Genomic DNA, 23,319 nt, shown 5'->3' with positions numbered 1-23,319 from the left:
GCCTCCAGGATGCAAAGCAAGGCCAAGAAGTGGGGGAGTGGACCTGAGAAGGAAAGAGCAGATTCGAGGGGTGCAGTGCTCTGCCTGAGAGCAAGCCCCATCTCTGCTGCTCGTCACTGTGTGGCCTCGGCCAAGTCACTGAACCTCTCTGATCCTCACCGAGAGGTTGGGTCTGAATACTTAGGAGTCATCAGTGGAAAGGTGTGGCCTTTGGTGTGGCCACCATTTCCTAGAGAATGTGTAGTAGGGGCAGAGAGACTGGGGACCTGGGGGAGGTTGAGGAAGGAGCCCAGGGAAGGGGGCTGGGAAGGAGCAACCAGAGAGTGGGCAGCGTCCTCCTCTGGACTCCTCAGCACTTATCCCTCAACCTCTCTCACTGGATTTTGTTGTCACTGTTTCCACGTGGCTCCCGTCAAAGTGTGAGCACCTTTGTCCCCACCCCCCAGCCCAACTAGGCTGAAACCTACTCAGTCCTCGTGGGTTGAGTGACTAAGTCAAAACACTGAAGAATCTGCTTCTGAGAACTGGGGGGCTGGTCAGTGGGCTCCAGCAGAAGGTAGAAGACCACCTGGGGTTGGAGTCAGGATCTCAGGCTGAGGAATGACCCCAAGACCTTGTGTCCAGTTGATGGACACCTACTAGGGATTGTGAAAAGGAAATCAAACTGGAGTCGGTTTTGGTAAGAGAGCTCTCTAAAACAGAGCCAGGAGGCCTCTGAGGAAGTGTGACTTATGCACGTCCCAGCCTGGGTGGAAGCTGACTTTTTGACCACTTAGTGTCCTGACAAAGACATCCAGAACTTCTGCCAGAAACTCAAGATGTTTATCAGACACTTACCCTAAAACAACTCGTAATGGTCTATCCCTGAAGGACAAATATTTCCTTTCTTGTGTCAGAAGGCAGCCTCATGGCTTTTGCCTTTATAAGCCCTTGATTGCTTTTTTTCCCCAGAACACTTTTTCAGTTTTACCCAAATCTGTCTCCCAAATTGCAATTCTTAAGACCCCAAATAAAGTTCTTTGTTCTTTGCAGCCTTGATATTGGTTATTGTGCAATAGGATTACCATGTGACGGGCACTGTGCTCAAGACTAGAGGCTCTGATCTGTGCTCGGAGAGATGGCCACTAGGGTAAGCGTGACAGTTCCCCACAACAGAGCCGTCCACATGGCCTCACTGAGCGCAGACCGTTGTTAGTGGGATGGGGGCCAGGGCGGGGTGGGGGTGGGTATTAGGCAGGTTGGAAGGTGAGGGAAGTTGAAAAGCATCCTGGGAATGAGCAGAGCCTGATTTTGGAGGGAGGGGGAGCGTGCAGGGGAATATGCAGAAATGAACTCAGTTGAGTGTTTAGTTTAAAGTTTTTTTAAATATAGTTAAAAATTCAATGCAAGAAGGAGTGAGAGACCAGATTCAGTGGGAAAGCAGGCAGGAGCTCATGAAGGAACTGAGTGCCCAAACTTGGACTTTTAATCAAGTTCAAGGCAATGGGGACCACTGAAGTGTTTTGAGAGGAGAAGAACATAGTCAGATGTGGACTGCTGCAGAGGGAAGGTTACTAAGCATCATACAGATTGTCGTTATAATAATAAGTACTGTGAAAAGCTTCTTTGAGTGCAGCTTTTGTACTTGCAAATGCTAGCAAGGTCCCAACCCACCTGGCTGGGATGCAAAGTCCAGGTCCCTGGTGAGGGCAAAAACACGAAAAAGAAAAAATGAAACAATTCATCTTCTCCTAATAGGAACCCATCCACCTGGAAGAGCTAATGTAAGCGCAAGACCCAACACAGCCCTCCTGCCCGCTCTGTGCTCTGCCATTAAAAACCCAAAAGGCTGTGGTCTGTGAGTTGCCGTGAGAAAGCAAATGGTTGTTTACCAGTCCCTGGAAAAGAGTGAGCTCCCCAATCCCTCACACAGGATGAGCCATGGAAACACGTAGAAAGTAAAAACTCAGGATGGTCCAAACACGGCGATGACGAAGCATCAGAGCAGACAGCTACAGGAGACACCTGCCCGCGCAGCCCGTCAGGACACAGAGGCAGGGCCTCACAGAAAGGAAGCAGGTATCATTTCCAGCCAGTGCTGACTGAACAAGACAATAAATGGAAGCTGCTCTATATTGGGTCATAAATCTGAGCTGGCCAATTTCCCACTGAAATAAGTCAGCTGCATCCTCCTGGAGAGCACTGGGGGGCCCCTGGCCCAGTTCAGGTCCTGCATTACTCTCTTCTCATTAAAGAATAATCCTTCAATTTCTGAAGCCACAGAGAGTATATGGGTGATTGTTTTAATATTATTCTTCAACCCATGTTGAAATATTTCATTAAATAAAAGCAGTTAAATTAAAAACAAATAATTCTCTTGGTGGCATATTGGGGACCCTCTTCAGCCAAGGGACATTTTCTACTTCCCTCTATTTTTTTTTCTCATTTAAGAGTTAGCGACTGAACATAACTTTTCTTGAGAACATCTTGAGATCAGCAGGGTATGGAGCGGCACAGTTGAATCCTTTTAAAATAGGGGATCTTGGGAAGCACAGCCAGCCAGGGGTCACTACTCGACCCGAGGGCATGGGCCGGCTGCAAATCACCAGGGACAGAGCTCTGCCCCTTGCCTACCCTCAGGAAGAAGGAAACCCCAGCCCCACTTCAAGCTGCCCTGCCTAGAAATGGAAAAAGTCCTAGGGCTGTATTAGGAACAGGCAGGAACAGAGGCTGCCTGTGGCAACGTGAGAAGAGTCATATTAAGTCTTAAATCAGAAAATGGTAGGAGCAGAAAAAGATGCGTGGCTCTCCTTAACCCAATTTCCTCCACCTTTCTGTGTTAGTTTCTGATGTACAGCAAAGTGTATACATATTCTTTTTCATATCCTTTTCCATTATGGTTTACTACAGGATGGCGAATATAGTTCCCTGTGCTATACAGTAGGACCCTGTTGTTTATCTATTTTATATATAGTAGTGTGTATCTGTTAATCCCAAGCTCCTAATTTATCCCTCCCTACTCTTTCCCCTTTGATAACCATAAATTTGTTTTCTACATCTGTGCATCTGTTTCTCTTTTGTAAGTAAGTTCATTTGTACCATATTTTAGATTCTACATATAAGTGATATCATCTGATATTTGTCTTTCTCTTTCTGATTTTCTTCACTTAGCATGATCATCTTTAGGTCCATTCATGTCACCTCAAATGGCATTATTTCATTTTTTTTAATGGCTAATAGTCCATTGTATACATATCAAACATCTTCTTTATCCATTCATCTGTTGATGGACATTTAGGTTGCTTCCATGTCTTGGTTATTGTAAATAGCGCTGTTATGAACATTGGGGTACATGTACCTTTTTGAATTAGACTTTTCTCCGGATACATGCCCAGGAGTGGGATTGCTGTATCATATGGCAAATCTGTTTTTAGTTTTTTAAGGAACCTCCATACTCTGCCCTCATTTTTATTGGGAAAAACAAACAAACAAAAAAGGAAATCCTGCCTATGATTATAAACTAATTCAGGAAAGTCAAATGATTTCATTCCATACACCAATGCTGATTGATTATAATGGCTGCCTAGAGGAATGTGTTGAGACTGGGTCTGAAGTCATCTCTGGGCTCCGTGGGAGAGAGTGCCAGCACTGATTGGTGATGTCTGTCATGCATACAGGATGGGAAACTGTTGGCACACGTGCCATGTATTTTCTAATCACGGGATTCTATTCAGAAATAATCCATTTATACTGGATTTATCCTGGAAAATATCAATGAGAAAACAGCCAAAGGCTCAGGATCAAGGGAGTTTCAACTCCTAGTAGGAGGCCCCAGTTGTGTTTTAGTCTCTAATCACAGAAATAAATTCTAGCAGTGCATTTAGCCTCCTGGTTCAGGTCAACAAGTTGGAATTACAGTTCTTCCTTTGAGAGCTATAGATTGTTGGTGCTGGGAATGGGGTTATGACTCATCAACATTTTCCCCAGCTCTAGTGGTTCATGAAATAAACCGCTTAAAACAAACAAAGAAACAAACAAAACACCTTTTGCCAAAGAGGTCAGGGCTGAGCCTTGGAAAGGCTGCCCAGGAAACTTGCCTCCTGGACTGCCTGTCCTTTCTAGGGAGGTGGCCTCCCTGGGCGGAGGCGAGGTGACACATACACACGGGCCAAGATGATTCCCGTAGGCTCAGAGGATGCACCACAAAGAGAAATACTCTTCTTTTCCCTCAGTTAGTGGTTCATTTCAGCTGAAAATAAGACCTAGCATGTTCAGGTCTCAAGGTCAACAGTTCCTACCACGTCCATGCAACAGTCGTTTGAGAATTCTTTCCCTGAGGCCAACAACTATTTCCCTTCAGGAAACAGGACTGGAGTGGCTGGAAGGGGGTCAGCCATCCTAACGAGGCTGTGCCCCATTCTCTGCTCTTGCTATTCTGGTTCCAAATCCAGTATGGACAGAGGGGTGTGCACACAGCCTTGGAGCGTCCTTGTAGGAAAGGTGCTCTCTCTCTCTCTCTCTCATAGGATTTGAACAAGATAACAGGCCCATCCTGAATACAGTTCGATAGATTTACAGACTAAAGGAGTATGTGTCACTTGCAAAGCAAGGCCCTCGGTACCAACAAGCTCAATCTTCTGGAAAAGGCTCAGAGAGGAGGCATATGACTGGACACAGAAGAAAACAAAGTTGGGCAGAACATGCCTTGGATGAGTTAATGAGCTCAGGACTGAAGCTCGTTTATAGATGTGGGGAAATGTTAACATTATATGGCTAAGTGGAAAAAGCTGGAAACAAAAAAGAATATGCAATGTAATCCCCATTTAACACGTGTGTGTGTGTATGAGAGAGAGAGAGAGAGAGAGAGAGAGAGAGAGAGAATGCATGGGCACACACAAAGAAGAAGATGGAAAAGAAAAGAACTAAAATGTTCACATTTTATCTTGGCAAGGAGGAACTGCTAATGACCCTGGGTTTGGTTTATTTGTCTTGGTGGTTCTTTTGTCTTCATACTTTCTACAGTTTCTGTTTTCTATTTGCGCCCATGTTCTTTCTGTAATAGAAAATGAAGTAAATGTTATTTTAGTATTATAAAAGGGTGGGAAAGGGAAAAATAAAAAAGAACATGAGTATTGGAATTATTTAGAACTAATAATAATCCTCATGCCGTCCCATTTTAGCTGGTGTCCTTGGACAAATTATCCTCCCTGGCCTCTGGTGCTCTCCCTAAAGCACCTACACAGTACATGATTAGACAGAGAAGACAGACCTACTGTTTTTATGGTGGTTGGTTATTGTTTTCAGAGCAAGGGTGCTTAGCAGCCAGCAAAAGATGATTGCGGTGCTAGGGGGGAGTTTTTTGGTTTCCTCTGCTGAGACCGAGGGTCTAGAGTGGACGTGAGGCAGCCTGGTGGATGCCAGGAAATGGTGCAGCTGGGAGGTGCCCACACTCACCATCCAAACCCTCTGCATTGCCTCTAACCCAAGCATGGGGAGTGCAGGCCAGCAGAGACCTTTGGGACCTGGTCAGCAAGATTCCAGCCGCATCCATGGCCATGACTAATGTGAGCTGACTTTCAAGAGTCTGGGACACAGCCAGCAGACATTTTCTTTGTGAAATACTGTGTAAGTGCTTATGAGTAGGGGGCCAAGCCAGGCTGGGAGGGGGAATAAATGGATTCACCTGCAAGTTGATGAGACCCACAGCCAAGTAAAGTGGCTGGACCTCCATGGCAGAGGCACGAGGGACACGGGGGATGCCAGGATGGGGCTGAGCATGGCTCCAAGGGCTTTAGGGACATTGTGCAACAGGGAAAGATCATCCAGTGGCCCAGCAGCTTCTGCCAAAAGGAGCAGAGTCCCAGGTCCATTCTGCCGTGTAAATCTGGCTCCAAAATGCTCGAGTTAATTTCAGCGAGAGCTCCCCAGAGTTCCCAACTGGGCACATAATTTCACCTTCTTAATAAATCACCAGGAGTCCTCCTGTCCTAAGAAAAACAAGAAGAGGAACAGCCAGAATCTGTCAAGAAATTAATTGAAAACAGCAGTATAAGACAATATAATTCCTTTCTCAAGAGCAGCCTTGGAGGTCGGGTACTGTCCCTCTGAGGCCTGCTGACCCAGGCCCCCCCAGCTGCTGGGAGGAGGTGCTCCTGCCTCCAGCAAACTGTAGCTCTTCCCTCTCTAGCAAAGCTACAAACAGCACATCTTTGTGCACCTCCCAACCCAGGAGCCAGGGCCGCAGACATCACGTGGCATCAAGGATGGCTCTTCTAAGAAAAGCTAGAAAAAAATGCTTCTGTGTATTATGTGCACCTGAAAAAGGCTCTTGTGTGTGTTCATTATATGTTTCACTTATGTGTTTGCATCTTTTCTTGTGTGATGATGACCAAACTAGGATCTGAGCATTTTAGAGCTGGAAGGAAACCCTGAGATTAGACAGCACCCCCAGTGCCCAGCATTGCACCCAGGACGCAGGTGCCATGTCCTCATTTGATGGGTGAGACTACGGTCATGGTCACAGACACAGTTAAACGCAGGTCTTCTGCTCCCAAGTGGCTCTATCCCATTGGTCCTTCTTCAGTTCCATTCAGCAAACCAGAGCACACAGTGAGAAGGCAAAGCTGAATAAGACAGAGCCCCTACCCTCGAGGGACTGGTGGGAAAAGCAAGGATGTACATGACTGTGATGTTTAGAAATAATACTAATAATTCAAAACCTGGAAATAAGGCCACAAGAGGACAGTTAAGTCCTTCCAACATCATTTAGTCATTGTTCCGCAAGTCCACCCAAGGATTATTTAATCACCCAGGGGAAGGTATCTTTGTTTAATGGCTATTTACCATTAATTAAGGGCTCAGACTCTGAAGTTACATGTTAACTTGTAGATCATGTCCAGTAAAGATATAAATAATGTCTATTCAATAAAAAGCATAACATTAAAGACTGATTTTTTTTAACTGCCTTGTAAGACATTAACCAGTTGTTTTGTTTTTAATTGGGGTAAAATACACATAACATAAAATTTTACCATCTTAACCATTTTTAAGTGTACAGTTGTGTCATTAACTGTATTCACATTGTGCAACCATCACCGCCATCCATCTCAAGGACTCTTTTCATCCTGCAACACTGACACTCTACACCCATTAAACATAACTCCCCATTCTCCCCTCCCACCAGCACCTGGCAACCAAAGTCTGCTTTCAGTCTCTATGAATTTGACTATGCTACATATCTCATATTAGTGGAATCATGCAGTACTTGCCCATGAGACTGGTTTCTTTCACTTAGTATAATGTCCTTAAGTTTCATTCATATTGTAGCATGTGTCAGAGTTTCTTTCCTTTTTAAGGCTGAATCATATTTCATTGTACATATACACCACATTTTGCTCATCCATTCGTCTGTCCATGGACACTTGGGCTGCTTCCACCTTTTGGCTATTGTGAATAATACTCGTATAAACTTGGGTGTTCAAACATCTGTTGAGACTCTGCTTTCAGTTCTTGGATATATATCCAGAAGTGGAATTGATGGATCATATAATAACTCTACATCTAATTTTTTGTGAAACTACCATACTGTTTTCCACAGTGGCTGTCCTGTTTTACATTCCCACCAACAGTGCACAAAGGTTCCAATTTCTCCGGATCCTTCCCAACACTTGCTACTTTTTGGTTTTTTTATTCTAATGGGTATAAGGTATCTCATTATGGTTTTGATTTGTACTTCCCCAGTGATTAGTGATGTTGAGCATCTTTTCATATGCTTATTGGCCATTTGTATATCTTCTTTGGAGAAATGTCAATTCAAGTCCTATGCCCATTTTTTAAATCAGGCTGTTTGGATTTCTTGTTGTTGAGCTGTAGGAGTTCTTTTATATATTCTGGATATTAACCCCTTATCTGATACATGATTTGCAAATGTTTTCTCCCATTCCATGGGCTGTCTTTTCACTCTGTTGATAGTGTGCTTCCATGCACAAAAGTTTTTAATTTTGATATAGTCCAATTTATCTGTTTTTTTTTCTTTTGCTTCCTGTGCTTTTGGTGTCATATGCAAGAAATCATTGCCAAATCCAATGTCATGAAGTTTTTCCCTTATGTTTTCTTCTGAGTTTGATAGCTTTAGCTTTTCCATTTAGGTCTTTTGCTCTGCTTTGAGTTAACTTTAGTACATGGTATAAGGTAAGAATTCAACTTCATTCTTTTACACATGGGTGTTCCACTTTCCCAGCACCATTTGTTAAAAAAGACCATCTTTTCCCCATTGAATGGTCTTGGCATGCTTGCCAAAAATCATTTGACCATACATGTGAGGGCAACCAGTTTTGTTCTTAACCTCGATATCTTACTTGAACATCTCCTTTTAAGTGCTTATAAATACCCAGTTCCTCAAAATGCTCTTTGAACCAGCTTTGCCATCTTATTGGTTCCCTCATTCATGAATTACTAAATCTTTGACACCTGCCCATTCCATATTTTATGAGAGCCATGTTTTTAAATGTTTGAACATTATGCTTTGACAGTAACATACAAAGTGCTGTGGGTGTCAGGGTGAAGATCATTTCTAATCGAGGGATTCAAACACCTTTTCACTTTTGAAATCAGCCTTATGATTAATGGGTAGACTTTTGGCAGATAGACATGGCGGTTTGGAGCGAACATTAAAGACCACAGAAACAGCAGGAAGAGTGTTTTCCTTCCTGTTTGCTTCCTTTCTTGTGTGTCTTAGCCAGCAAAGTCTATTGGCCAACACAGATATGACACTTTTCATGAGAAAGCCACAGGGGAAAAAAAGCTTCTTGCCTCTTTCATATGTCATTTCTCTTCACGACAGGTCCCTGCTACAGCTCCAGGTCAGTGCCTTCCTCTCAAGGCCCCACCTCCACCGCACCCCCTTCCCCTACCTGACAAGAGGCTAGAAAGGGCCTAGGCCTTTCCATCCATACTTTAGATTCATCTCTGATTCTGCCTTAAGTAGGGAATTGCATTTCCTGGCTGTCTCCATCCCCCCACATGGGGCACCCATGAAATATCTCCCTGACAGACTCTAAATGTTACCAGCATCAAAAATCACAGGGATAAACCACAAACAAGCCCGGGACGGAGCAGCCACCTCTGTCGGATCCAAAGTGGTATTAATTAGAAACCTTAACTTCTGGCCACAGAGGATAAGAACTGCCGCCCTCAAGTGACCTTTGCCTTGGCAGAGTGTCCCCAGCCACGGCTGGCGGCAAAGCCCCTCTCTTTGGGGATCTTTACTCTGCAGGGTACTTCTGCCCCACTTGAATTTAACGCTGAGACTTGTGTTCCCTGAGGATCTCAGGTGTGCACATTCCTCCTTGGGTTTTTGAAATCACATTGTCGCGGCCCCCAGGCCATTCCCACCTGAGCTCCCTAGCCCATGGCCGTGGTATTTCCTCAGGCTCTCGGCTGCCACAGCAGCCTGTACGGTGGCTTGACACTGGATGTCCCAGCTTCTGGCTTGCTGAGAGGCTGTCGCTGACCTCCCCCTCCTCCACGGGAACCCATGCACAGCGGGAACCCATGCACAGCGGTAACCCAGAGGAGCCTCAGCAGAGCCTGTGCCTTGCGTGCTGCTGAGACCCATGGCCTTGGGCTTGCCCGCTCCTCTACCCCGCTCCCAGAGCCTCAGCTGTCCAGACACCATGACTGAGGCCTCCAGGCATCCCAGCCCCTCAGACTTGGCTCAGCCTCTACCACTGGTAAAGACACCTCCCCACTGGGGTCAGCAGGGCCCCCTAAGGGGCTGACCAAGGAAGGAGTGAGTGAAGACTCAGTGATCTCGAAGCAGGGCTGCTGGGCTACTTTCCTGGCTGGGTAACCAGTGTGTTCTGTGAGTGGTTGAGGGCAGGCTCAGGGTGAGCCAGCCTCCACCTGATTTCACCCTTCACTAGCTCAGTGACCTTGGGCAACTCACTCAACCTCTCTGAGCCTCAGTTTCCACATCCGTAAAATGGTGCTCATAATAACACCTCAGAAAGCTGCTCGATAGTAAATATAAAACACTTAGTACAGCACCTGGCAATACTCAATCCTCAACAAATGTTAACTATTTCTTGGGGGTCAGGGGTGGGTTTTGTCCCACCTGTGCGGTTGTGTGTACACAAAGAACACAAAGTCCTAGGGGAAGGACAAATGGAACAAAGGCCAGAGATCATGCCACTCATTTCCCCAGGCCTTCTCTTTGCTGACCAATGTTTCTACCAACTCATAGAGAAGGCTGTCCTACTTTCATATTTGCTTGTCCAGAGAGTGATAAACTGTTACCTCCTTAAAGTAATCCAGCCTGCTTTCAGATGGGCCCTTCTCCACCTTGACAGATGGGATTACATTCATCTCCCTTCCCCTTTGGCAATTGGAAAGATCAATGAGACATTAGTCTCCCTGACTCTGACTTTCTCCTGGGGGAAATGCTGACGGCCCAGAATTAATGTGGCAATTGATTTACTCCTGGTGTCTAAAGGCACAAGACAAGTCCTCCCACTGCTGGGAGGGGAGATGGGGAGACAGCAGCCTCTGGCCACTTTCTGGGTCTGGCTCACAGACCTGTGTTGTCTAGACTGGTTGAGGAGACAATTGCAGAGAGACTGATTCACCTGGGATCTACATCCTGGAGACTGGCCGGCCCTAGCCCTGGAGTCCCAAAGCCACGGACCCTCTCAAGTTCTACGACCTTGACAAGCTATAGACCTCTCCAGACCTCAGTTACTTCATCCACAAAATGAGGATGGAGATCCCTGATGGGATGACTGTGGAATTAACAAGAGATAATGTGTGTGAAGAGATGTGCTTTGTAAATGTTAATTTTTTATCTTTAAGTACAAGAGTAAATGCAATGTTCTTGAGTGAGAAACCAACCAAGTTCACAGATATTAAAACTGAGGCCTAGAGAGATGAAATCCATTTTCAGTCAGGTAAGTTAGGAAGACTGTCCACTGCCTTCACTGCTTTTGACACTGTGATTGCGCCCCTGCCCCCCACTTTCTACTGGTTCCTTAGGAGCTAGAATAATGGACAGATGAAGGGTTGCAGAGGGTCACTTTCCTGAGATTTTCAAAGGGATTCCCCGCCTAACAGAACATCTACTTTCTGTGTGTTAGATGCTTTCCTAGGGACCGTGGAGGGCAAGGACAACACACTCAAGTTCTGATAAGCCCTCGACCTTGAGGGTTTGGTGTTTCTCTTTTCATCCTTCTCTCTCTCGCTCACTCGTTCGTGCATCTTCTCCCTCCCAGAAGCAGCTCTGCCTGCCCCACTGAGTCCTTTCCTTACAATGTGGCCCCAGACTCGGGGCTGGGCCAGACACTCAGGTTGTTGTTGGTAATGATCATTGGTTCGAACAGTTTCTCTTACCCAAAATAAAACTTGTTTTTTTTTTCTTTCCATGATCTCTAGCTTATTTACTGTATAGAACATAAACTCCTTGAGTGAGGAAGCTCTGCCTGATTTATTACTATTACCCACATGGAATTTGGCAAACTAGGAGTGAGAAATCGATTTTAAAAAATGCAACTACAGATCTACAGTGAGGACACAGCACGAAGCTAGCGGATATACATACCCTGAGATGCATTTTATGGTCCTTATCTCTAGAAGCACAAAGCAAAATGACCAACCTCTAGAATTCCATATTCTTATACTCAAGCAGAAGAAAGGGCAGATAGCTCTCCCCTCCCCTTCCCAGGGCATGGAACTTTGCCCAGTAAAGTTGCTCTCTGAGGTATGGAAGGAGCTGTGGGTGCCTCACCTAAGAGCTCTCCCTCATGCAAAGAAGGAAGACCCCTCCCTGTAGAAGACACTTGAAATTCTCTCTTGCTGCCGAGCCCCAGGTGAATGCCTTAGCTTTGCTCAGGCACTTGCAGAACAGATATAGAAAGCAAACATTTCCTCTTCAGCCTCCTTTGCAACTAAAGCCAGGGATGTGATCCAGGCTGCATCGCTTAAACTTACCCACACAAGACTTCAATTCAGAGGCTCTGGGAAAATTCCACTTCGCTGGCAAGGACAGCAGCAGAGGGGTCTGGCTTCGGGGGCATAGCAGGTATAGGGTTAGGTTCCTGCCACAGTAATGGCCTTGGTGCTGCAAGCTGTCGTGGCAGGGGTGGCATGGTGGGCTCAGAGCTTTGTCACTGGAAGCTTAGACTGAGCTCTCCAGCCCTCCCAACAATTGGGTAATCGTGAGCTACCTAGTGTCATTTTAAAATGTCCTTTCCTACTCTATAAGCCAAAGTCGGCTTCTGTTGCTTGCATCTAAGAGCCCTGAATGACAGTCTAGTTCAACTTTGCCTCAGCTATCATTTCCTGAGGTCCTGGCAACAATAGCAGCTCTCACCTGTTCACTGTCTGCCATGGCCCCAGAGACCGTGTGAGGGGCTTCACATGCATCGTCTCATGGAGTTCCCACACCACCGCTATGAGGTGGATACTATTCTTATCTTCAGGGAGAATTGAAAAAAAATCTGAGATATCAAGGCATTAGAGGACTTGTCCAAGGTCTTACAAGAGGGTAATTCAGTGTTGTAACAATAGGTAAGCTCCTGAAGCTAAATTCAGATTCCAAGAGATTCCTCTGCTCTTCATGGCAGGATGTGCAGAACTAGGTGGGTTATCTTGTCTTCACGACATCCTCTGCTCTGAGCTAAGGACCAGTAACACTTCACTAAGTTCGTAGATGCTGAAATAAAGACACAAAGATATTTCACTGCCCAAGAAGGATTTTTCGGGGACAGTGGCAGAGATGACTGACAAGGAAACACATTGTTACCCCACAAGCATGTTTTCTGAAACTCCCCAGGGGCTAAGGGAGTCCATACTGGGTAGACAGTGAGGGGTAGCCAAAGAAGCTGAAAGCCTGCGTTTAACAAAAAGCATCAGTGTGCAGGTCAGCACTGCAAACACATTTTAATACAGGTAATTTCTTTCCCATTCATTTTCAAGCACTTATTTCATTTACACAATCCCAAGGGCCAATAAATCGTGGCATTAAGGCTGATTTGATAGGTGATGCAGACAGTCTAATTAAGGATAGGGTATTTTATCAGCTCCTCTAAATTTCCTTTTCTCTAGTCTACAATTTTTTATACTGGGCTGATCTTTTTTTTTATTCATAAGGGTTTCATTCCCATTTGTCATGGCTGCATTAACTGGGCATCTAATGAAGACTTGGATATGGAAGTCTACATCTCATCTATCCTCAGCAGCAAAAGTAATAAAGCAGCAGGAAAATAGCTTCCTAAACTGAAATGTCCTTGGTACACCCTGAGCCATCTAAAATATATTTTGCTTGTGTCTTCCAAAATTGGGGCTTAGCTATAAACTTTAGGAGGCAGTGCTCAATTTCCACTTCCATCCACTGATAGCCTGTACCCTACTCCCCTGCCCAACCCATTGCTTGGAGAGGCTTGGACCAGAGTGGCCAGAAGCCTATATTCCCACTATTCCCTCTGCACACATTTATTGAGCACCTTTTATAGGCCAGGCTCAGGGAGATATAAAACAGGCTCTAGAAGGCCACAGTGAAATGGGTCATGCCACCACTGTTGGCCAATGCAAGAAAAACATCTTAGTTAGCCAAGTATCAAGGCTGGGAGCAAGCTGGAATGATTATCTGCTCTATCCTTTTGCCTCTGAGAGAGTGAGCCTCCCAACCAGTTTCGCTATAATTAAGGGCTGCCAAACGCCTTTGATCACAGACATTGACTTGTAGACTTTATGGATATATGATTATATTGGTTTCCCAGGGCTGTCATAACACAGTACCACAAACTGAATGGCTTAAACAACAAAAAGTTATTGCCTCACAGTTCTGGAGTCTAGATGTTCAAAATCAAGGTGTCCTTCTGAGGGCTGTGAGGGAGGGATCTGCTCCAGGCCTCTCTCTTTGGCTTGGAGATGGCTGTCTTCTCCCTCTGTCTTTTCACATTGTCTTCCCTCTACGAATGTCTGTGTCCAAATTTCTTTTTATAAGGACACCAGTCATATCGAATTAGGGCCCACCCTAATAAACTCATTTTAACTTGATTACCTCTGTAAAGACCCTGTTTCCAAATAAGGGGACATTCTGAAGCACTGAGGGCTAGGACTTCAACATATGAATTCTGGGGAGACACAATTCAACATGAGTGTCTCTAAAATTGGTTTAACTAAAGCTCTAAGACAACCTGTAGCAACACAATGTAGTTAGAACACTGCATGGAGGGTTAAGTATTCCATGTTCAAGTTCTAAATTAGCCACTTCCCCTCTCTGAGCCTCAGATTTCTTCTCTAGAGAATAAGAGAGCTGGCCTGGGCCTCCAGAACCCTCTCACGTCACTGGCATTGTGTTGCTGATGAAGTAAGAGAAGTTGAGGCAACACAGGGGGCAGGTTAATGGTGAGGCTCCACCACTCACAAGCTGGTTGATCCTGAGCAAGGATTGATCTTCTGAGCCTCAGGAAGTTTTTTTAACTCTTTTTTTTTTTTTTTTTTTTTTTTCAGTATGCCGGCCTCTCACTATTGTGGCCTCTCCCGTTGCGGAGCACAGGCTCAGCGGCCATGGCTCACAGGCCCAGCCGCTCTGCGGCATGTGGGATCTTCCCGGACCGGGGCACGATCCCGTGTCCCCTGCATCGGCAGGTGGACTCTCAACCACTGTGCCACCAGGGAAGCCCAGTTGTTTTTAACTCTTCAGTGAGGACAGTGACAATAGCTACTTCAAAAAGGTTCTCAGGACTAATAAGACCTGTGAAATGCCTGGCACGCAGCTGTCACTCCATGGGTATGAACTGCTAAGGGTATTACTGCTCTTATTACTATCAGGAGTTAGGCTTTGGATCTAGGACTCAGCTCTCAGGCAGTGTCCACAATCGGAAGACAGGGGTCTGCACCCCAGTGTCCTATCCAGTAGCTCATGTGGAGTGAGAGGCTTTGGCTGGCAGGATTCCTGTGAACCTTGTGACATGCCTTTCCCCATCTCCACCTTCCAAATCCCATCCTATTCCATTTAGTTTTTCACATTCATGTCATTAGGGTTAGGGCTAGGATTTTAGGTGATTTTTTTTTTCTCACGGTTTTATTAATTTTACACACCCTAGAAAAGTATAATAAAAAATATTTCATCATCTCATTTAAATGCAGCCCTGCGACCTCACACCCACATGAACACTAGATTGCTTGAGGTCTGTAGTGGTCATTCGGCTCTTATTTTTTTTGAACTGTTAGTTATTTGCTCATGTGTGTCCTCGCCTAGACTGCGAGCAACTTGAGGAGACAAATGGGTCTTCTTACTGAGATTTAGCAAACCTTATTGACTGACTCCCACAATGCACGGGCCCTCTTACATGAAAAATCTCATATCATCCTCCCCATAACCTGATGAGGCAGGTAATAGTGTTACCATGTCACAGATGAGCCCCTGAGGCTTGGGGGTCACATGGGTAGGCAGTGGCTTAGCCAGGATCCAATTCTACACTGCCTGACTCCGAGGCCACTAAGCTAGCCTTGTGCTGTCCTCAGCAAGCTGTACCAGCTCAGGAGGCTCTGGGTCCCTGTAACTCACTTAGGATCCTCCAGCCTGAGCAGAGTTTTCCATGGCCTTGGTGCCCCCTGGTGGCATGTGAGAGCTCGTTCCCAGCCCAGCTTCAGGCTCATTCCACTGCAGGCCTGCGACCGACCCTAAGCACTTGAAAGAGTGACCAAGGGGGCTGGCCCTGGCACAGCAGGGCCCTCTGCACCCAGGGAAGGGCTACACCCTCTACTAGAGTGTCACTTTTTAAATGGACTGCCCCTGCCCTGAGGATTCTGCTCCTGATAGGTCAAAGAAGAGCACTTAGGGTCTCAGGCCAACAGCGGTGAGATGACCTACAAGGTCTGGTTCACACCACCCAGCTTCTCATCTCACCCTTCCCAGTCAGGACATGTGGGCATGGGCAATCTCTGCAGCACCCTCTTGGGATTTCCATTTTCCAAGAGCTTGTTTATGGAGGGGGGAGGGAGAAGAGGATAAAGGAGGTTAAAGTTGAGGACTTAAAGCTTCTTTACATAACACAGAGTCTTTTTCGCAAAAAACCAATCAAGATTCTTCAGTAAATATTACTGGAGTCCTATTGTGCTCTGCAGCACTCAGGATGCAGAAATGGAGAAAACGCCCTTTCTGTCTTGAAAAGTAAACATATAAAAAATTACAAAGCAATGAGGCAAGTATGCTGATATGGGTGTCCTGGGACTTCTCCTGTCACACCCAAAATGGTTATCAGTACTCAAAACTGAGAACAAAGAATCACCAAATACCCCACAAGCTGAAGTAGAAAACAATTAGGGGTCAGATACCTTGTCCAACTAACCATCACTCCAGCCCACAGCACGTCCCCAGCTTATATAAGCCACCGCTCCTTCTGCAGGGACAAAACAGCAAGAGGACACAGAAAGAGGCGGTGGTGTGGAATAGCCTGCCTTCCCACCTCCAGAGCAACAAGGATGTTTGAGCCATTGGTCATCCTCTTCCTACATGCTCATTTTCTCTTCGGAGGCCTTCCTTAGCAGCGTAAAAAGTGATCACCAGCTTTTCCGAGGAATCCTATAATCACTGATCTGGCTTTGAGATAATCAGAGATATCCTAGAGCTGCATTAACCAATGGTAGCCACCCATCACACACATAGCTATTGAGCATTTGAAATGTGGCTAGTCTGAATTGAAACACGCTGTCAGTGTAAAATATACACCAGATTTTGAAGACTTAGTCCGGGGGTGGGCAGGGGAATGCAAAACATCTCTGTATTTTTTAAATTGATTACATGTTGAAATGATAATATTTTGGACATAGTATTTGGATAAATAAAATATATTATTAAAATTAACTTCACCTATTTTACTTTTTTTAGCGTGGCTACCAGGCCATTTAAAATTACAGCTGTGGCTCACATTCCATTGCTATTGGACGGCACCGCCCAGAGGGTTAGAAAGCCAGAGCTGAGATGCCCCAGTCCAGCAAAGCTTACACCACATTGGGACCACAAGGGGGCGGTACTGTGGTGCCGAGCTGCCTGGGGCAGGACTTCAGCAGCAAGCAGGACAGCTCCTCACATTTTCTGATGCTATCTTTTAAGGGTAGTTTTAAACAGCTTTTTCTAAAATTTAAATGGCCCATATTATGTGACCCCGAGGTTAATATAAATCATTTCTCTAGGGCAGGAGTCTAAAACTCCTGAATTACAATATTCAAGACTGGAATTTTAAAGCAGCTGCAAGTTCCTCACCATCACAGCTAGGGAATGAAGAGGGACTGTGAATTCAAGTCGAGAGAAGCCTTGAAGCTGGGCCCCAGAACAGAAGGTGGGCTGTGAGTAAAAGCTGGAGGTGAGAGGGTTGGAGAAAAGGTAGATCCAGGAGTGACGTTAGGAGGACTTAAGCACAGGGAGTGGGTATTGGCTTATGGGGGATGGGTGACCTCTGGACATACTCCCATTTTCATCAAAATGCTACCAGTCTGAGTGTAAACTGTTACCACCTTTCTGCGGGGCAATTTTTAAGTGTATTTTAGAAGCCTTAAAAATGTCAATATCCTTTGACCCAATAATTCCATTCTAGTAACTCATAAGGAAAATTTTAAACTGCACAAATATTTGGCTATAAGGATATTCATCCAGCACTTGTAATAGCCAAAGAACCCAAAATAACAATAAAACTATAAGCAACCTAACTGCACATTGATATGGGTTGGTTAAATCAATTAAATAACAGTTATAATATGGACTATTTTGTAAGTGTTAGAGAGGTTGTGTAAATGAATACTTACTGACATGAAAAGACATTTATGCTAAATTCTGTGAAAAGGGTCAGCTACAGAATTGTATGTCCAGTATGTGTGTCAATTTTGCTTAAAAAAGAAACAACATTAAAAGCATACATCTGCAAAGACAATTGGCTGAAAGAATATTCTCCAAGGCATTAATAGTCATCTCTGGACAGAGGCTATGGGTGGGCTTTCTTTCCTTATTTTTAAAACTGCTTTTATAATTAACTTTTTTAAAGATTATTTTTAAGTAGTCCTACCTAGTCTTTATCACAAGTAACACGTTCTTTCCCAAGCCCTAGCCAAAGGGGAAGAACCAACCTTTTCGTTAAAATCCCGACACTCTCCCCATACCTATTAGCATTGTTCCATCTCGTCCTCTAGTCCCTGTGTCCAGTCTTTTCCCCTACAAGCCTGGGGACCCTTCACCGGGGTCCTGTGTCTCTCTTGTCTCTCTCTGCCCCACCGCCTGGATGAGACCCCGTCGGACCGGCCGGGTTATTGTAAAACTTCAACAGGGTCTGGCCCGACTTCTTGGTGGAATTGGAATCCAAAGGTCTGTATGCAGGAGACAAAGGGAAAGGCCAGCAGGCCGGCTCCGAGGGACGACTGCAGACCTCCCTCCCGCGGCGGCATTTCGCGCCGTCCCCTCGCCTGTTGCACAGGCAGCAGAACCTCCGCCCGGCTCGCGACGCCGGGCGCGTAAAGATGTCATCCTGGACACAACGCGAAGGCTGCGCCGCGAAGTTTGTCCCTTTGGAGGCACCGTTCCTGCCCACGGCCCGCTCGCGTCATGTGAACGACCGAGGGGCACCCGAGACCAGCGGCGAAGAAGGAGGCGACTCGCGGCGGGATGGAGGCAACTTTAGAGCAGCACTTGGAGGACACGTGAGTAGTATTCTCGTCGGCCTGTCCTGGGGTCGCGGCTGGGGGATTTGAACGGGACAGAGGGCGCGAGCTGCGAGCGCCGGCCGGGCGTCTTGGGCACGCCCTGTCCCGGGGCCTCCGGGGTGGGTGCGAAATGACCCGGAATTAAATCCCGCCGGGGCTCCGCACACTCCCTCCCGAGCGGGTCTCCGCGGCCCGAGCCCAAACCCGACTCGTGCTGAAATTGTCTGTCTGGACAGGGTCGTTCTTCGGGAGTTTTAGGAACCGGGTTCGTTTGGGGGAAGGAAGTACCACTTCTGCAGAGCCCTGCCTTATAAACATAAACACACACTCGTATTTCCTTCCCTTCCGGGTGTAACCAGTTACTTGCTGAAAGGCATCCGTTAAATTTTTCGAATATCTGCGTAAAATCCAAAGTTGGAAAAATACAAGAAGGCGTACAGGGAAACACCTCCCTCGCATCAGTGCCCCTCAGCTTCCCACTACCCCTCCAGGAGGCAGCCCGCGTTACTTAAAGAGTTTTTCAACAGTTGTTTCAAGTGAGTTAGTATGTTAAAATGTGCATTTTTAACGAAGGCAGCAAAATCCCAACTATTGCAATGTTTGTGGCCCTCCAGAGCTCAACAGTTCCTGGCACGGCCTTTTTTCTCATGAGACAGAAACTGGTTTAACTATTTAATTTAAATCAGTTAATTGTAATTTAATTTTTCTTGGGGCAGGGGTGGGCGATAGTGAAAAAAGATTTAACACTGATTTATAAAGTACTACAACAATTCCTGGTACAGAGAGGGCATATTTGTGTTATAATTATTTAAATTCATTTTCCCACATCATTTGCTTTCTTCTTCCTGCGTTCCTGGAATTAGAATGAAGAATCCATCCATTGTTGGAGTCCTGTGCACAGATTCACAAGGACTCAATTTGGGCTGTAAGTATTTCACATCAACCCTTTGGTGGATTGCACAGCATTTGATGTTGACTGGGAGCCTAGTGTGCTATTATTCTCTAGTTTTTATTTCCTGTTATCCTGCCACTTTCTGGGGACTTTTGCAAGCATAGAGATAGATCATCCCCAAATAACAAACTTAGGAAATTGAAACTTCTCAATTGGTGTTTATAAATGTTCCTTGCAGTTCTAGCACTACAGAGTCGTTTCTACTAAAGTAGTATTTGAATCATTTTAAATTGGGTCTAGAAAGGACTTCAGATAATGACAGCAGTTACCATTTATTGAATTTATGCCATTTGGTGGGACTGTGAAGCTTTGTATACATTATCTCTAATTTTCACAGTAACCCTGCTAGATGGGTGGTGGTACTTTTTAGTCCAACTTCACTTGAGTAAGTAGGTAGTAAAAATGGGGGCTGCAGGGTTGGACACACCTAGCTTCAACCCCTTGCTCTTCCATTTTCTAGTGGTGTCAACTTGAACCAAAAAGAACCTTTCTGAGCCTCAGTTTCTTTACTGAGTTGTTGCTTAATAATAATTATTATTATGGAATTGCGTTTACTGAGCTCTTACTATGTGCCAGGCACTGTTCTAAGTGCTTTGTGTATACTAAGTCATTTAATCCTCATGACAACGCTGTTAGGCAGATAAAGAAATGGAGGCACAGAGGTTGACTAACTTGCCTAAGGTCATACAGCTAGTAAGTGGTTGGGCTAGGCTTTGAGTCTGGCTCTGAAGCCTCTTAATCAGAATACTATAAAATTATGTATGTAAAACACTCAGCACAGAACCCAGACATAATGCTCAATAAATGGTAACAATTACTGATGAGAAAATAAATCCAGAAAGGTAAATAATGGAAGCCTTCAGCTAAGTAATGTCAGAACTAGTAAACCCAGGACACCTTGCTCCTTACACCTCTGTACTGCAGGACTTTTTAAAGCTCTGAATTTTTGCTGGGAGGGTAATTGAAGGAGGTAGTCTGTAACTCAGGTTTTACACACAAATCAGTTTAGTTGTAAGAAAAAAGGCAGATTTTTTTTGAGGCACTTGCCAGGCTCACTAAGGAAAGGCTGAAATTCAAGTGCGGAAATGTAAAGCTAAATGTATTCCTTCAAGAAAACTTCAAGGCCCAAAAGACTGCACTGTGTGTCCAGTTAATGTTTTATGTAACAACAGTAAATCCATCAACTCTGCCATTTTGGCATGTCTATTACCTGAGTTAGTTTCAGGCAGATGGGCTTGTGTTGCCTTTATATAAAGATATTGTAAACTTAGTAATTACGTTTTGTACCTGACATCCAAGATTTAGTTATTATCTACAGGCTAAAACAAACATTAGTAAAAGGCCAATTCTGTTGCTATTTGAAAAACCAGTTTATTCTAGTGGAAATAATTGCTCACAGAATATTTATACATGCTGTTAAGGTGATCTTACAGCCAAATTCCTGAATAAAGATCTTTATATCCTTTGAGGTTGATCTCAGTAAACAGAAATCAGATTTTCCATGAGGAATTAATTAGTTTCAACAAGTCTCTTGCCCTTACTGGTTTTTGTCAGTCTCACCTCTGAATTTCTTCTTCGTTTCAGTTTGCTTTCAGATTGTCTTGAATTACAGCTTCCTTATATGCTTGAGAAGGTGTTTAGAGATGGTGATGGGAATGACTTGGAAAATTGAGTGTTACGGCCTTTTACTGACTTAAAAGCTGTTATTGGCTTTCTCACTGATGTAACCACTGAGTGTCAGGGCAGAATCATTTTATGTCAGTACCTAACCTAAGAGACCATGAGCTGAACCTTCTTTTTGTGAATCATTCAATTCAGTTCTACTATACCTCTATACTCATTTTTGGACAGTCAGGCAGCGTGATATCATCTCTGTCTTCCAGGCCGCGGAACCCTGTCAGATGAGCATGCTGGGGTGATATCTGTTTTAGCCCAGCAAGCAGCTAAGCTAACCTCAGACCCCACTGATATTCCTGTGGTGTGTCTAGAATCAGATAATGGGTGAGTAGATGGCAGCAGATCCCTTCCTTTCCTTTTCATTCAGAAAAATCAATCCCTGGGAAACTTGACTGGGGCTTGCCCTGTGTTCATCAGTGATTTCTCAAAGTACTTGGAGGAAGGTTCCACCCTTTGGACCACAGGAGCAGATGGATTGATCTCTAAAGCTAATGTGGTTTCACACCACAAAGACATTTAAATGAAGAGTAAGAGTCGTCATGAACTATCAATAAAAGAAGCAATAAATAACAGAGGAAGACTAAACAAAGAACAGAAACAATATCTGTAGTAATAGAAATACCAAAGACATTCCAAGTGAGAGTCCTCCGAATAATAGTAAATGAAAAAAGCAAAACTATGCACAGGAACTTCCCTGGTGGTCCAGTGGTTAAGAATCCGCCTTTCAATGCAGGGGACGAGGGTTCGATCCCCGGTCAGGAAACAAAGATCCCACATGCCGCGGAGCAACTAAGCCTGCACACTGCAACTACTGAGCCCACGTACCACAACCAGAGAGCCCATGTGCCACAACGAAGAACCTTCGTGCTACAATGAAAGATCCCACTGTGCTGCAACTAAGACCCAACACAGCCAAACATAAATAAATAAAAATTTTAAATAAATAAACTATCCACATTATGATCACAGTTCTGTAGTGAGAAAAAATGTATATATGGTATACATGCAGATTAAAAAAGGAAAATATTAATAGTGGTTGTCTTTGAGTGATAGGATTATAGAATTAATTTCATTTTTATATTTTATACTTTTTCTGTATTTCCCAAATGTTTTATTGTGTTTAAGATATTGCTTTCATACATAGAAAACTAAGTATTATTTTTTTAGTTGTGTCCTAAACCAAACAGCATCTTTAATCTTACATTGACTCCCACTTGCAACAATTCACTGAATATCTTCCACTTTGCCTTTCAGGAACATTATGATCCAGAAACACGATGGCATCACAGTGGCAGTGCACAAAATGGCCTCTTGACATCTTGTATCAGTTCTCCAGCAGCTTGTCATGGGGACTCAATCATACCTTATGTTAATTATCTTATAGAGCTATTAGAGTTCCAGTAATTAGGCCATTCATGTAAAGTGCATTGGGCACTCTTCTATTAATTTTAGAATAAGCTGCTTTTTGACACTCTGTGGATTGACTTATCAAAATACTAGTTAAGGGAAGTATGTTTTGAAGCAAGTTTAGGTCACTTTGTATACAGAATTTTGTTATGTTTAATAAAACTGGTTGGAGGAAAGCTTGGATCTTTTCTGAATTCTTTAAACTCTTATCAAATGTTTATTTTTTCAATTATCAAATTGTAATTTTTCTTAAAAAGGTAACTGCTCCAAACCATTCTGTTTTCGGAAGCTCCTGAAATACATAGATTCTCACAGAAACATCCATGGATATATAAAGTCAAGCATACTCCTACCCCATAATAAAAACATAATAGTAGATATCGTAAGTACTTACTATATGCCAGGAACACATTCAGTTCTCGTTAACAACCCTATATGGGTTCTCAATAACAAAGAGGTGGAAGCAACTCAAATGTCTGTCGATGGGTGAATGGATAAACAAAATGTATATACATACCATGGAATATTATTCAGTGTTAAAAAAGAGATTTTGACACATGCTACAGCATGGAGGACTCTAGAGGACATTATGCTAAGTAAAATAAGCCAGTCAC

The 23,319-nt window shown here is 44.5% G+C and overlaps 1 protein-coding gene and 1 long non-coding RNA gene across 2 annotated transcripts; one reads left to right on the top strand and one right to left on the bottom strand.

Annotated features, from left to right (window-relative positions):
- Positions 1–1,347: 1,347 nt before the first annotated feature.
- Positions 1,348–18,457, bottom strand: LOC131751869 (uncharacterized). The gene is made up of 3 exons (XR_010841983.1): positions 18,133–18,457; positions 5,663–5,966; positions 1,348–5,032 (listed from the first exon to the last, which is right to left on the bottom strand). It is a non-coding gene; the product is annotated as an uncharacterized lncRNA (long non-coding RNA).
- A 98-nt stretch (positions 18,458–18,555) lies between these two features.
- Positions 18,556–22,881, top strand: LAMTOR5 (late endosomal/lysosomal adaptor, MAPK and MTOR activator 5). Its single transcript, XM_059055700.2, has 4 exons — positions 18,556–18,666; positions 19,533–19,594; positions 21,505–21,622; positions 22,553–22,881. The coding sequence occupies exons 1-4, from the start codon at positions 18,632–18,634 to the stop codon at positions 22,611–22,613; spliced, it is 276 nt and encodes a 91-aa protein (XP_058911683.1). The 5' UTR covers positions 18,556–18,631; the 3' UTR covers positions 22,614–22,881.
- Positions 22,882–23,319: the final 438 nt, after the last annotated feature.

Source organism: Kogia breviceps, chromosome 1, assembly GCF_026419965.1.
Source record: "Kogia breviceps isolate mKogBre1 chromosome 1, mKogBre1 haplotype 1, whole genome shotgun sequence".
NCBI classification, from domain to species: domain Eukaryota; kingdom Metazoa; phylum Chordata; class Mammalia; order Artiodactyla; family Physeteridae; genus Kogia; species Kogia breviceps.
Note: the sequence above shows the minus strand (reverse complement) of the source record. Positions and strands in the feature narration are given on the sequence as shown.